The sequence below is a fragment of the Gallus gallus genome, chromosome 4, assembly GCF_016699485.2.
Source record: "Gallus gallus isolate bGalGal1 chromosome 4, bGalGal1.mat.broiler.GRCg7b, whole genome shotgun sequence".
Lineage (NCBI taxonomy): Eukaryota > Metazoa > Chordata > Aves > Galliformes > Phasianidae > Gallus > Gallus gallus.
The window spans coordinates 11,418,443-11,430,171 of NC_052535.1; the positions used below are offsets into that span (position 1 = coordinate 11,418,443).

General features: G+C 63.5%; 1 protein-coding gene across 3 annotated transcripts; it reads right to left on the reverse strand.

The window, feature by feature from the left end:
- Positions 1-2,350: 2,350 nt before the first annotated feature.
- On the reverse strand, positions 2,351-7,970 carry KLF8 (Kruppel like factor 8). 3 transcript variants are annotated; one of them, XM_015278568.4, is made up of 5 exons: positions 7,901-7,970; positions 5,467-6,010; positions 4,732-4,834; positions 4,476-4,612; positions 2,351-3,083 (listed from the first exon to the last, which is right to left on the reverse strand). In XM_015278568.4, the coding sequence occupies exons 1-5, from the start codon at positions 7,925-7,927 to the stop codon at positions 2,902-2,904; spliced, it is 993 nt and encodes a 330-aa protein (XP_015134054.1). In that variant the 5' UTR covers positions 7,928-7,970; the 3' UTR covers positions 2,351-2,901. The 3 variants fall into 3 exon arrangements, with proteins under 3 accessions (XP_015134054.1, XP_015134055.1, XP_015134053.1); XM_015278569.4 differs by lacking the exon at positions 7,901-7,970 and adding an exon at positions 7,088-7,300; XM_015278567.4 differs by lacking the exon at positions 7,901-7,970 and adding an exon at positions 6,366-6,516.
- Positions 7,971-11,729: the final 3,759 nt, after the last annotated feature.

Here is an 11,729-nt window from a genome sequence, read left to right on the forward strand (position 1 = left end):
TCAACAGCTTTAAGGTGCGTGTGAGGGCACAGAGGTTTCCTCCTGAGCTGTGACGGACAGGCCAAGCAATCACAGCCCGGAGTTCTTGCATTTATGCCTCGTTTGGGTTAGGTTGGTGGTGGTTTGGGGGTTTTTGTTTGTTTTCGGTTGGTTTTTTTTGCAATTATGCCCAGTTTATGTTTGTCTTTTCTGTGGATTCCGTGTCTTTCTTTTGCAATTGTGGCCAGGTTGCTTTGGAAGTCATCCCTTCTTAAAGGGGGGCAAAGAAAAGAAAATATACCAGGAGTGCCCAAACCTGCAACGACATGGGAATGCAGACTGCCCTTCTAGCCAAAGAACCCCAAACCACCTCCCCTGCGGCCCCGTGCCCCCAGCAGGCAGAGCTCTGCCCTTGCAGCATGAGGGCTCCTGCCCCTTCTCCCAGGCACGGAGGTCTCCTGGCGCACAGCCCTACCCGGGGGCTGAGCATCCCCAAACCGCAGCTGAGGGCAGCACCCACCTCTCTGTACGGCCCCGAATTCGCCTCCCCTCGGGTGCAGCTGTTCCGGCTCAGAGGCTGCAGGGCGCCCCGCGCAGGAGGACCCCCCGGGTTCCCTTTCTCCACCAGCGGCAGACAAAGCTCTGCAGGGCTGCCCGCTCCCCCGCTGAAACCCAAAACCACCTCTCCTGCCTTCTCCTTTCTCCTGCGGCCATCCAGCCTTTCCAGGGAGCCCTTCAAAGCAGGCGGCCGCCCCTCCTCTTGCTAAACCAGTCCGGTGAGTGCGGGCAGGAGGCCCCCGGCCCCCCAGAACCACGAACCGAGGTGACCCCACAGCACGGGGCCACCCCGCAGCCTGGGGGAGAAACAGGGCAAGGTCCGTACGTGGGGTCAACCACTCGTTCCCCACCTGGAAGAGTGATTAGTGCCCGATTCCCGTTGGGAAGCCAATGGGAAGGGCCGTGGTGAAGCCATCTTGAAGCCTAGATCCTTGCTGCGGTCAAGGCAGGGCCTGCAGGTACCGTGGTCACCTCAGCACAGTGTTAGAAGGACCATGGGTCAGGATTGCTGTCTCAAAGAGGAAGCAGAAGACAAAGGGATGGGTCTGGGGTCAGTGAGCTTGGCTGGGACCCGTTTCTTGCCCCAAGGAACAAGCTGACCTGAACGTCTCTGGGGCTCACCTTGCCCTCAGCCTGGGCACGCCGTGTAGAGGTGGGGACCAGAGGGGGCTACTGGCTGGCTATGAGGAGGCACTGGGGCTTCCAGACACGTGGGGAAATCACCTGTGAACATCACCAGGCTGAGATGTTTACCTGCAGCCTCCAGAACACATCTTCGAGGCCGTTGGGGTCCGTAAGCCTCACAGAGGAGGTCATGAGGTGTGCGTCCCCATGCACTGGGCACAGAGAGGGCCAGCAGCTCCCATGGAGACTCAGCAGGTCGAGGTGGCCACCAGGCAGGTCCATGGGGACAGGGCAGGCCTGACGCCAGCCCACGGGTTGGGGTCTGTGGCCAGCACACCACAGCATGGCTCAGGAAGGTGAGGGAGCTCTGTGAGAGCCCTGGGCTCAGGAGGGTGGGTGGAGGTCCCTGGTGAGGATGCTCAGAGCAATTAAAGGTGCTTAGTGCCCTGAGGGCACAGGGGATGGGGCTGACAGAGACAGAGGATATTAAGGGAGGAGGTGGGAGCCCAGCAGGACCTGGGCACCTTCCTCAAGCACAGGGCTGTGCCCTTTTCAATAAAACCTCAGAAGAGGAACTCGGGAGCCCTGCAAAGGAGATGGTGAAGCCCAGCCATGCTCATCCCCAGTGCTCGCCCTGCCACTGCTGTGGCACAGACACACCACCAGGCTCCTCTGCTTCCAATGTTATTCCCCTGTAGAAAAAAGTCAGATGGTTTCGTACAAATGTCACAGCTCAGGAGTTTTCGAGTCCCCATTCCCTCACCCCAAAGGGTTTCACCACCATCCCACCTGTCCTGGGCAGATTTGCAGGGCAGACCTTCGCTGTGGGCCATCAGCAGCGCTGGCCCCCAAGCACTGTCCTGAGCTCCCGATCCAGGGCAGCATGGGTCTCCCCAGTGCTGTAGGGAAGGATATAGGGGTGTCCCCCGCCACCAAGCATTCAGATCAGATGGGGAGTGCTGCTCTGGGACAGGGAGTGTGATGGGGACGCACAGACACACACACACACACACACACACACACACAGAGGAAAAGCCCCCAAGAGAGCCATGGACGGAAGGGCTCTGCCTCCTCCCAGAGCTATAGAGCAGCTTTTTGAGGCTCCTCCCTCCAAGCGGCCCTGAGGGTCACGACCGCCATCCCCATCCCTGCACCCCACAAAAACAACCATTACAATTACAAAGAAAAGTGCATGGCCAACAGTCCGTAGGGAGGCTGATGCCTTTTTAACTTATAAATGGTTCAACTGTCCCACAGTCTCCGAAAACTGAAAGCCGGCATGTCCCCCCCCCCCCCCCCCCCCAGAACTCCATAAAATCACAGTTCCACGTTCTGCAAAGTTTCCCTTTTTCTGGCGGTGCCCTTCTGGTGGCTCACGGCTCTTTCCGTCCTCCCCCTTTTGCTCTTTCCTTTCTCCCCGTTCCTCTGCACAGGGCTGGGAAGGAGGCACACACACAGGGCTGGACTCCTCCCTGCCTCGGCTGTGGCTGCGTCCGCACCGCACCGCAACACCCGTGGGAGGCTGAGCGCGCAGTGCCAGGAGGGAGGCCGGGAGGCTGCGGCCAGAGGAGCCTCCAAGTGTTGCCAGTGGGGAGGAGAGGCCCAGAAGAAGAGGAGAGCGTTCCGGAGACCGTCCCGCAGCGGTGCAGGCAGGGCTCGCTCGCCGCCAGCCCCGCAGTCCCTCGGCTGCACGCAGGGAGCAAGGCCGCCTCCGTCTCCCCGCTCCCCGTGCTGGGCTCCTCACATCATGATGTGCCGCCGGCGGTGCAGGGCCAGGTGGTCGGAGCGGGAGAAGCTGCGGTCGCAGTCCGAGCAGCGGAAGGGTTTGATGCCCGTGTGCTTGCGGAAATGCCGGGTCAGCTCATCGGAGCGGGCGAACTTCCAGGTGCAGCCCTCCCAGGTGCACTTGTAGGGCTTCTCGCCTGCGGGGAGCGGGGGTCAGCACGGCAGCGGGGTGTGCCCGGGCAGCCACCGCCCCGCAGCCCTCCTCGTCCGCCCTTCCCCGGCGTAGCGCGGGCCGCGGGCGCCACCGACTGGACGCCGTGCTGCACGGGGGCGCGCGTTAGGTGCAATACGGTACCGCGCATAAAGGAGCGGATCCCCGTCGTGCGCGCGCACTGGGTGCAATACGGTAACGCCCCTAAAGCAATGGTTTCCCACTATGGGTGCGCGTTATGGTAACATCCCTTAACGCGGAGGTGCCCCAGCAGGGCTGTGCGTCACGTGTGGCTGTCTATTAGCCGCACCATGAGAACACCCCAAAAACAGCTGTGCTGTAGCCTAGTTAGCTGCATTGTGATCACAGGATCAGAGTGGCTGAGTCAGAAAGGCCCTTAAGCCCATTCGGCCCCAAGCCCTGCCGTGGGCCGGTTGCTCCTCTCCAGCTCAGGCTGCCCAGGGCCCCATCCCGCCTGGCCTTGAGCACCTCCAGGGATGGGGCACCCACAGCTGTCTGGGCAGCAGTGCCAGGGCCTCACCGCCCTCCGAGCAAGGAATTACCACCTCATATCGAAACTGAATCCCCCCTTTTTTAGTTTGAAACGGTTTCCCTTTGTCCTATCACTATCAGAGCATACACAAAGTTGCTTATAAGCACCCTTCAAGTACTGGAAGGCCGCACTGAGGTCTCACTGACGCAGACCGAACACCCCCAGCTCCCTCTGCCTTTCTTCATAGGAGAGGTGCTCCAGTCCTCTGATCATCTCCAGGCCCTGCTCCTGACCTGGTCCTACAGCTTCACGTCTTTCCTGCTTCCTGGTCTGCAGCCCTCAGCGTAGTACTGCAGATGGGGCCTCACAGGGGCAGAGCAGAGGGGCAGCTCTCAAGCAGTTCTTCTCCCAGCCTGTACGCATACCTGGGACTGCCCTACCCCAGCACAAAACCTAACACCTGGCCTCGCTCAACCTCCTTAGGTTCCCACGGGCCCACTTTTCGAGCCTCCTCCGGCTGCCGTTCCTTCCCCGAGCAGCAGCGCCCTCGCGTGGCTGAACGCTCCCGTGCATTAGGAGCGCTGAGGTAACGCCCCCTCAGCGCGGCTCCCGGTGTGGCCGTATATTAGGTGCCCTACCCTACCGCCCTACCTATGCCCTACCGCCCCGCGGCGGTGGCGCGCATTGTGTGCGCTACGGTACCCGCCCGGAGCGGCAGCACGGGGCGTAACGGCGCCGCGCCCCTCCACACCCCGACCCCTCCCGCCCCGCAGCTGGGGCGGGGCCGGGGCAGAGCGCCCTGTTAAAGCCCCCCCCTCATCCAAAGCAGGGCAGCGAGCTCCGCTACCTCCCCCGATCCCCCCCCCCCCCCCCGCGGCTCCGTACCCGTGTGTATCCGCCGGTGGGCCTTGAGGTGAGAGCTCTTGGTGTACACCTTGTTGCAGCCCTCAAAGTCACACTGGTGGATCCGCCGCTTCTTCAGGTCGGGGGAGTCGGAGCGGGGCAGGCGCGGCGTGGCGGACCTGCGGAGGGGCGGGAGGGATGGCTGTGAATGGCGGCTCCCCCCCCCCCCCCCCCCCCCACACACACACACACACACACACCCCCGGCTGTCCGCCCCGGGGACGGGGATGGCACTCACTCTCGCTGCAGGTCCTGGAAGGGCGCAGGGCCGCTCTCCGAGGCGCTGTCCTCGCTGTCACTCGGCATGTCCATGGGGTACATGGCGCCCGGGTCCATTTTCACTGGGGGGGTGGGAAAGAAAAGCTATTGAGGAGCAAGGAGTCGATAGCTTTTGGGGGGCTGGTGAGCAAAGCTCGGGGACAGACATCGCCAACCTCCCAGAAAAGCCACCGCACCGCAGGGCTCAGCCCACCCCGCCACAACCCACATCCATCTGGGGGGGCACGGAGGCGACCCCCGTGCTGTGGGGGTTCGGCACGGGGCTACTGGGGGAGTGTGAGGACACCGCCTCCTTCCCAAAGCAGGGAACATCCAGGGCACCCCGCCCTCGGGGAATGGGGTCACGGTGGGGACTGAAAGCGGAGCTGGGCGGGACGGGCAGGCAGGCGGCCAGCAGCACCTCCCCGTCCCCTGCTCAGCACAGGCGGACGGCCAGGGCTGGGCTCCCTCCGGGGTTCTGCTGTGCCACGCTGGGGCCTGGGGACACTTTCTGGAGGTGAAGCTACCGCTGGTCCTGGGGAGACCTCGGGTGGAGAAACGGGTTCCCTCCGGGGGTCCCGGACGTGCCCTGCCGCACACGGACGCGTCCTATGGCTGTGTCAGGACCCCGCCGGCAGCCTCCTGCCGAGCCGGCCCAGCACCGCGCCGGGCCCACGGAACAGGGGGGTCCCAAACACCTCGACGAGCCCCTTACCGGAGCCAGTGTTCTTGCCGTCACCCCCGATGAGCGGGACGGTGATGGCGGTGACGCCATCGGTCGGCATGGTGGTGTAGACGACGGGCAGCGACTGCACGACCACGGGGATGGTCTGCAGGTTGCCCATCTTGCTGGGCAGGTTGACGGAAGGGATGGTGTGGATGACGTGCAGGATCTGCTGCCCGCCGCTGCCCTGCGACGATGCCAGGATGGAGCCGGGCGACAGCACGGCCGGGATGGCTGAGGTGGTGCCGAGCCCCGAGGACGCGATGGAGATGGTGGAGGCGGGGACCGGGGGGGCCACCAGCAGGGGCGAGGACTGCACGGGGGGTGGCGGCGGGGGGGCCTTGGACTTGTTGAGGGAGAGGTCGACGGGCTCGGCCTGGGGCTGGCTGCAGTCGGAGGCCAGCAGCTCCTCGGGGGGCTCCGTCTTGATGTCGCTCAGCAGCACGGGGGGCTCCAGCGGCGCCTCGGCCAGCAGCGAGGACGAGCTCATCCTGGGGGCCGCTTTGCCCCGCCCCGAGCCTCCCGCCTGCCAAAACTGGGGGGAGCAGAGGGGTGTCAGAGCGCTCTGCACCCAGACGGCCCCCCGGCTCATTCGTTAATGAACGCGTTCATCGATTCACCAACTCGCTGCTCGCCATACCCACTGCGGGGGGCGGGAGGGGGGGGGGGGGAGGGAAACCGGCAGCCCCGCACCTGTTCCAACCGCTGCCCCCACGCGCCTTTGTGATGGCGGGGCGGGGCCGGAGGGGGGCGGGGCCGGGGGCGGGGCCAACACCCATCCACCCCACCCCGCTCCCCTCCCCCGCGCCTTAAAGCGGCCGCGCTGCCCTCAACCGACCCTCCCAACCCCCCCACCGCACACACCCCTTCCTCTTAAAGGGGCCGCTCACCCGCCAGGCTTCGCGGGGGGGGCTCCTCCGCGAATGCGCAGCGCTCATCCCCTCGGCGGGCAGGATCATGCTCCCTGCCCGCGCCGCTCCGTGCCGCGCCGTGCCGTGCCGCGCCGCGCGAGAGGTGCGAATAGCCTCACGGCTCCACCCTGGCTCGGCCCGGGGTGGAGCTCCTTAAAAGGGCCCGGCCGCGGCGGGCGAGCAGCAGGGAGGGGCTGCGGGCACGGCCCGGCCCCGCGGGCACCGCACGGAGCCGCCCCCTGCAACCGCCCCAACGGGCGCGCGACCCCCGAACGCCGGGACCACCGCGGCGTGCGACCCCTTCCCAGCCGGCCGACCCCAGTACGCACCTTGCTGCGGGCGCAGAGCGGCCCACGGCCCCGCACACCCACACCCACGCGTGTCCCCGCCCGGGCACGCCCGGTCCGCACACGCCCCGCACACGCGGAGCCGCCCAGCGCTCCTTTGGGGGTGGGTGGGACGCGGACCCCCGGAGCGGGGCGCGCTCACGGACCCCACAGCCACGGGAGGGCACAAAGGGGCGTCCCCTCCCTCGGGTCCCCCCGGCGCCGACTCAGCGGACACCGCACCCCGAATCGGGTTGGGGTGCAGCGAGGAGGGCTCGGAGGGTCCCGATGCCGATTTCCCACCGCGGGAACGGGAGGGGGAACTCAACGGGACCACGGGGTCTTACGGCGGGGGAGGAGGGGGCTCAGCCTCACCTATAGGGACCGGCTCCTATAGCACTCCTATAGCATCCATACATTCCCGCCCAAAAGGCACGAGGGTGGGGATCCACGCTGCCGTGCGACCCCAACGGAACACTTCGGGGGGGGGAGAATCACCCCTCCCGATCTCGTTTTGGCTCCTGCCCCCCCCCCCCCCCCCCCCGGGCAGCCGTGCCGGGGGGGGCCCGAAGCGCCCCGGGGGAGGGTGGCCCGGCCACGCCCCCCCCAGGAATTTCCGCCCCGCCTCGCCCGCGGTGCCGGAGGTCGGGAGGGAACCGGGTGGAGGGGAGAGGGGGGTGGGCGCAGAAGGCACAGCTGGGGGTGGAGGAGGAGGGGGTCCCGTCCGCCCCACCGCGTCCCGCCGGGCTCTCCCGGACCCGGCTCCGGGCATGGCCCTTTAAGAGCAAAGGGCGTGGGGGGGGTGAGGTGGGGCGGGGCGCGCGCACGGCGACGTCGCGCCTCGCACCCCCGCCCCCCCCGCCCCGCTCTCCCCCGCTGTGACCTTCCCGGCGCGCGCCCCGCAGCGGGACCGCTCTTAAAGGCGCCGCCGCGGGCACGGCCGGGCCTCTTCCCACCCCCCGCGCGGAACCGCGCGCCCCCCTCACCCCCCCTCCCCCTCCCCGTTCACAAAATGGCCCCCACCGCACGGCCGGACCCGCCCCCGGCCGCCGCCCGAGAAGGCACCGAGCGGGGCGTACCGGAGCCGGGCCGAGCCCACCCGCGGGGCACCGCGCTGCCCCTTTAAGAAGCGGTGGAAGATGGAGGCGGCCTCACCGCCCCCCTCCCGCCCGGCCCGGCCGCACTCACTTTGCCGCGCGCCTCCTCGCAGTGCATCGCCGCGCTGCCCGGGCCCCGGGCGGTGCCGGGCGGGGCGGGTGGGGCCGCGCCGCGCCCACGGGCGGGGAGGGGCGGGGCCGCGCCGAGGCACGCCCACACCCCACCCCATCCCCCAACACCGGGGCGCCCCCAAAAGTGACATCAGCGGCCGCGGCAGCCAATGGGCGGCTCCCCGCGCGGCCGCGTTACCGTGGAAACGGATGCGGGGTTTGGGGACGGGTCCCCCCCCCGACCCCCGAAACGTCGGGAGGGGGCGGTGGGACCGAGAAGGGGCTCGGGAGCCTCGCGGCACGGACAGCGAGCGCTGTAGCTCCGCCAGAGCCGACGGGGGACGCCCCTGCCTGGCTGGGTGTGTCGCGATCCTCCCGCGGAGCCGCCGCCCCGCTGGGGGCTGAGCGCGGCACTGCGGGGAGCCGTGCGGGTTTGCCGCTGGGATGCGGTGGGAGGCGCGAACTTCGGCCCCGCGGCGTCCCGAAGGGCCGGGACAGCCGTCTGCGGCCCCCAGCCTTTATGGGACAGGGCGATCGAACCTCCCTAACCCCCCATAACCCCGGGGTAGCGTTGCTTACAGGTGGCTTCACACGCGGCCCCCGTGGGCCTCCAGCTGCCCCCTCTGTCCCCACACCTATCTGTCCTCTCACCCAAGCAGCCCCCCCTGCCCCCTTTCACACACCGAACCGCCTACACATCTAACCCTGTATTCCCATCTTACCGCCCCTTCATGCAACCACTGTACACCCACCCACCCACGCTACGCTGTTCCACCCAGCCCTGTATCCATCTATCTGTCTATCCCTCCTTACTCATACCCCATCCATCCACCCTCCCTCTCACCCCTCCCTTCCCCCACCCTCCTCCCTATCTAATCACACATACATCCATTCACTCACCCATCCATCCACGTACCTCCCCCTATACCCATCTAACCCTACATCCCTTCAACCTCCCACTTACCCTTCCAACCACCCACACTCCCCCCTCCCACCCACCCTCTCCTCTCTTCCAACACCCACCCAGCACCATCCCCGCTCTGGCCAAAGCTGGCATCTCACCACTGCAGAGCCCTGGCTTTGCCCTGTCCTCCTGAACACATGGTGGTCCTCAAGTGTCCCCTCGGTGGCCTTAACCCAGCTGCTCCATGGTACGGCACCGTCATGCTTAAGCCCCAGGAGCACACGGCCCTGGCAGGAGGAGGGCTGGGTAGGGCAAAGGAAAGGCAAAATAGGACAGGATGAGGCGCGATGGAAGCACCCATGGGTGGGAAGGCCACAGTCCAACTGTGCCAAACTGTTCATGCAACCATATGGGGCTTGGCACAGTGGGTCAGTTCCCACCATCTTACTACAAGGGCCAGTGGAAGACTGAATGACTGACCAGATCCAGAGACCTCTCTTGGAAGGGACAAGGAGCACAGATGGCTCCATCCGAGGCATTAACCCCTCAAAAGACAGCAAGGAACGATGCGTTTTCAGCTCCCATGTTTCCAAGATATCCTCATTTTGTTAAAAATACAAAAATGAAATTCTTTTCATGTATGCTTCTTTCAGTCCAAGCAGCAGGAAGGAAGCAGTCAGAAAACCCACAAGCAAAGAGCATACAGTGGCACTCCCTGCTGTAGGGAGGACAGCCAAGCTCCCAGCAGCCCCTGCTATTTGGAAATGGGGCCAAGTGCTGTGCTTGAAGCACCGGTGACATTCATGACATGGAATGTTGACTGTTTCCATGGACAGGCCCCAAAGGATGGACCTCTAAAACCTGACCAAGAGCAGAGCTTGGCACTCTGGGTCCAGATGTGTGCAACATAGACTGCTTAGGATGGCAAGATTCTGCAAAGCTGCCCGAGCAGGGAGGCACTTCTACAGCCCTCAGTACCTGAGAAGAACGTCCTGGAAAGCAGGATGGGGGTGCCTGACCCACCAAACCTGGCAGTTCTGCCGGCAGCGACTCCGGGCTCCAGAAAAGGCCCCCAGGTGTTCTTTTAGGAGAGAGACAACAAAACGTAATGCGGTTCCACCAAAAGATGTGCCACCTGGAAATGAAACCATCAGCTTATTTCCATCAGCACTGCAGGTGCTTGCCTGACGTCTTGTGCACGGAGCAGCACCAGCAGCACTCCTGCCAGAGAGCAAAGTATTCATTTCCAAAGAACCCCCAAAACGTACATGCTTGAGGAAAACAGATTCTGAGTAAGAGAACAGCAGCACTTCAGCCACTGTCATTGGATCACTGACCACGGAGGCTCAGCAGGCCAGGACACCTGCAAGAGCATTTTGCTCCCATCTGTTTCTGACCAGCTCCCCCACCACCCACCCACCCACTTACCCCCAGCACCACCCCACTTTCACACACCAAGCAGTTTATCCTGCAAAGAAACCCAGTGGCACCACCTCCCAGTCTGCTCTCACACACAGCACGAGATAACCCCGCTTGGTTTGTAACCATGGAAATAAAGCAGCATTTCCCTCCATCCTGGCCTCATCCATTGCAGAACAGCCGCCTGCTAGGACAAAGTACTGTGAGCAGAAGGTGCCAGGATCCATGCTGGCACTGCGGCTCTCAGTCCATCTCCTGCACACACAGCTCTTAGAGGCACCTGACACCAACCTTTCTGAGGTTCTGACAGCATTCAGATGGGCAACAACCCATGCTCTTCCTCTGCTGCACAGGGCTTGGGTGCAGAAAGCCACGATCAGAGCAAAAGCAGGGACTGACCCCAGAGCACTGCTGGAGCATCCACAGGAGGACCTGCAGCTGCGACCAGCTCGCTCCAGCCCATCAAGAAGCGGCCACACAGTGCATGAGATCTGCTGTCCCCATTCCAGCACAGGAACCTCCAAGCACTGAAGACAAACAGAAACCTTCTGCTGCGTATCAAACCCATTCACAAGCTCCCTAGAAACTCCGGCATTTCAATTTGTAACCAGCACCTAAGCTTCTCTCCTACAGAGATGCTTCCTTGATGATCCTCATTGAACACAATCCCGGCCCTACAGATCACAAACGCATCTGCTGAGTAGGTGGTGCAAGACGTGGCTGTTTAATACCGGGAATTTTTAGAATTGATGGAAGATCTTATGCACAGCCCAACCTCAGCTCTCCAGCTGGGATGTGCCCTTTAGCTCTCAGGTCCCATATCACAGGCTCACCCTTGCAGGTATTTTCCCAGTGTGTGGGCCAGAGATGCAGGGGGAAAGCATGATTTTGTGAATGCAGAGCGGAGAGCCAGGCTGAGTCACCACGCCCTTTTTTATACAGTAATTGGATGCAGCAAGAAATAAAGGAAGAGATGCTGACAAGCATCAGCTCCCACCCAAGTCAGAGATTCCCCTAACTCACAGCGCTTTTGTTCTTCCTATGTTTAATGGAACCACACACACAAATTCATTTAAAGCGGACGTAATGTCAAGACACAGCAGTGCCAGACACTGCCCAGCTGACTCGTCACAAACACAGCTAATATAGCTCATGCACACATGGCCCAGAGCTGCCGCATCCTTCAGATCCTGTGTACCCATATCATCCCCAGCAGGGAGACGGGGCATGCCAGGACTCTTGCTGTGTGGCCTTTGGTTCCTCTTTACTGTTGTCTTTCAATCATCCCAGAAAGCGTTGAGAGGCCAATGTCATCCTGACTGCTTCACCTGCAAATTTTGCCTCAGCATGGAAAAAAGAAAATCTCAAATGAAACTCTGTTACGATCTTCAGTCGGTGCCCCCCAAAACACCGTGAAAGGAGAAATGCAGCTGTTACACATCTGCTTGCCAAAGCTGCCCTGGGTTTTAGACGAAAGAAAACCCAC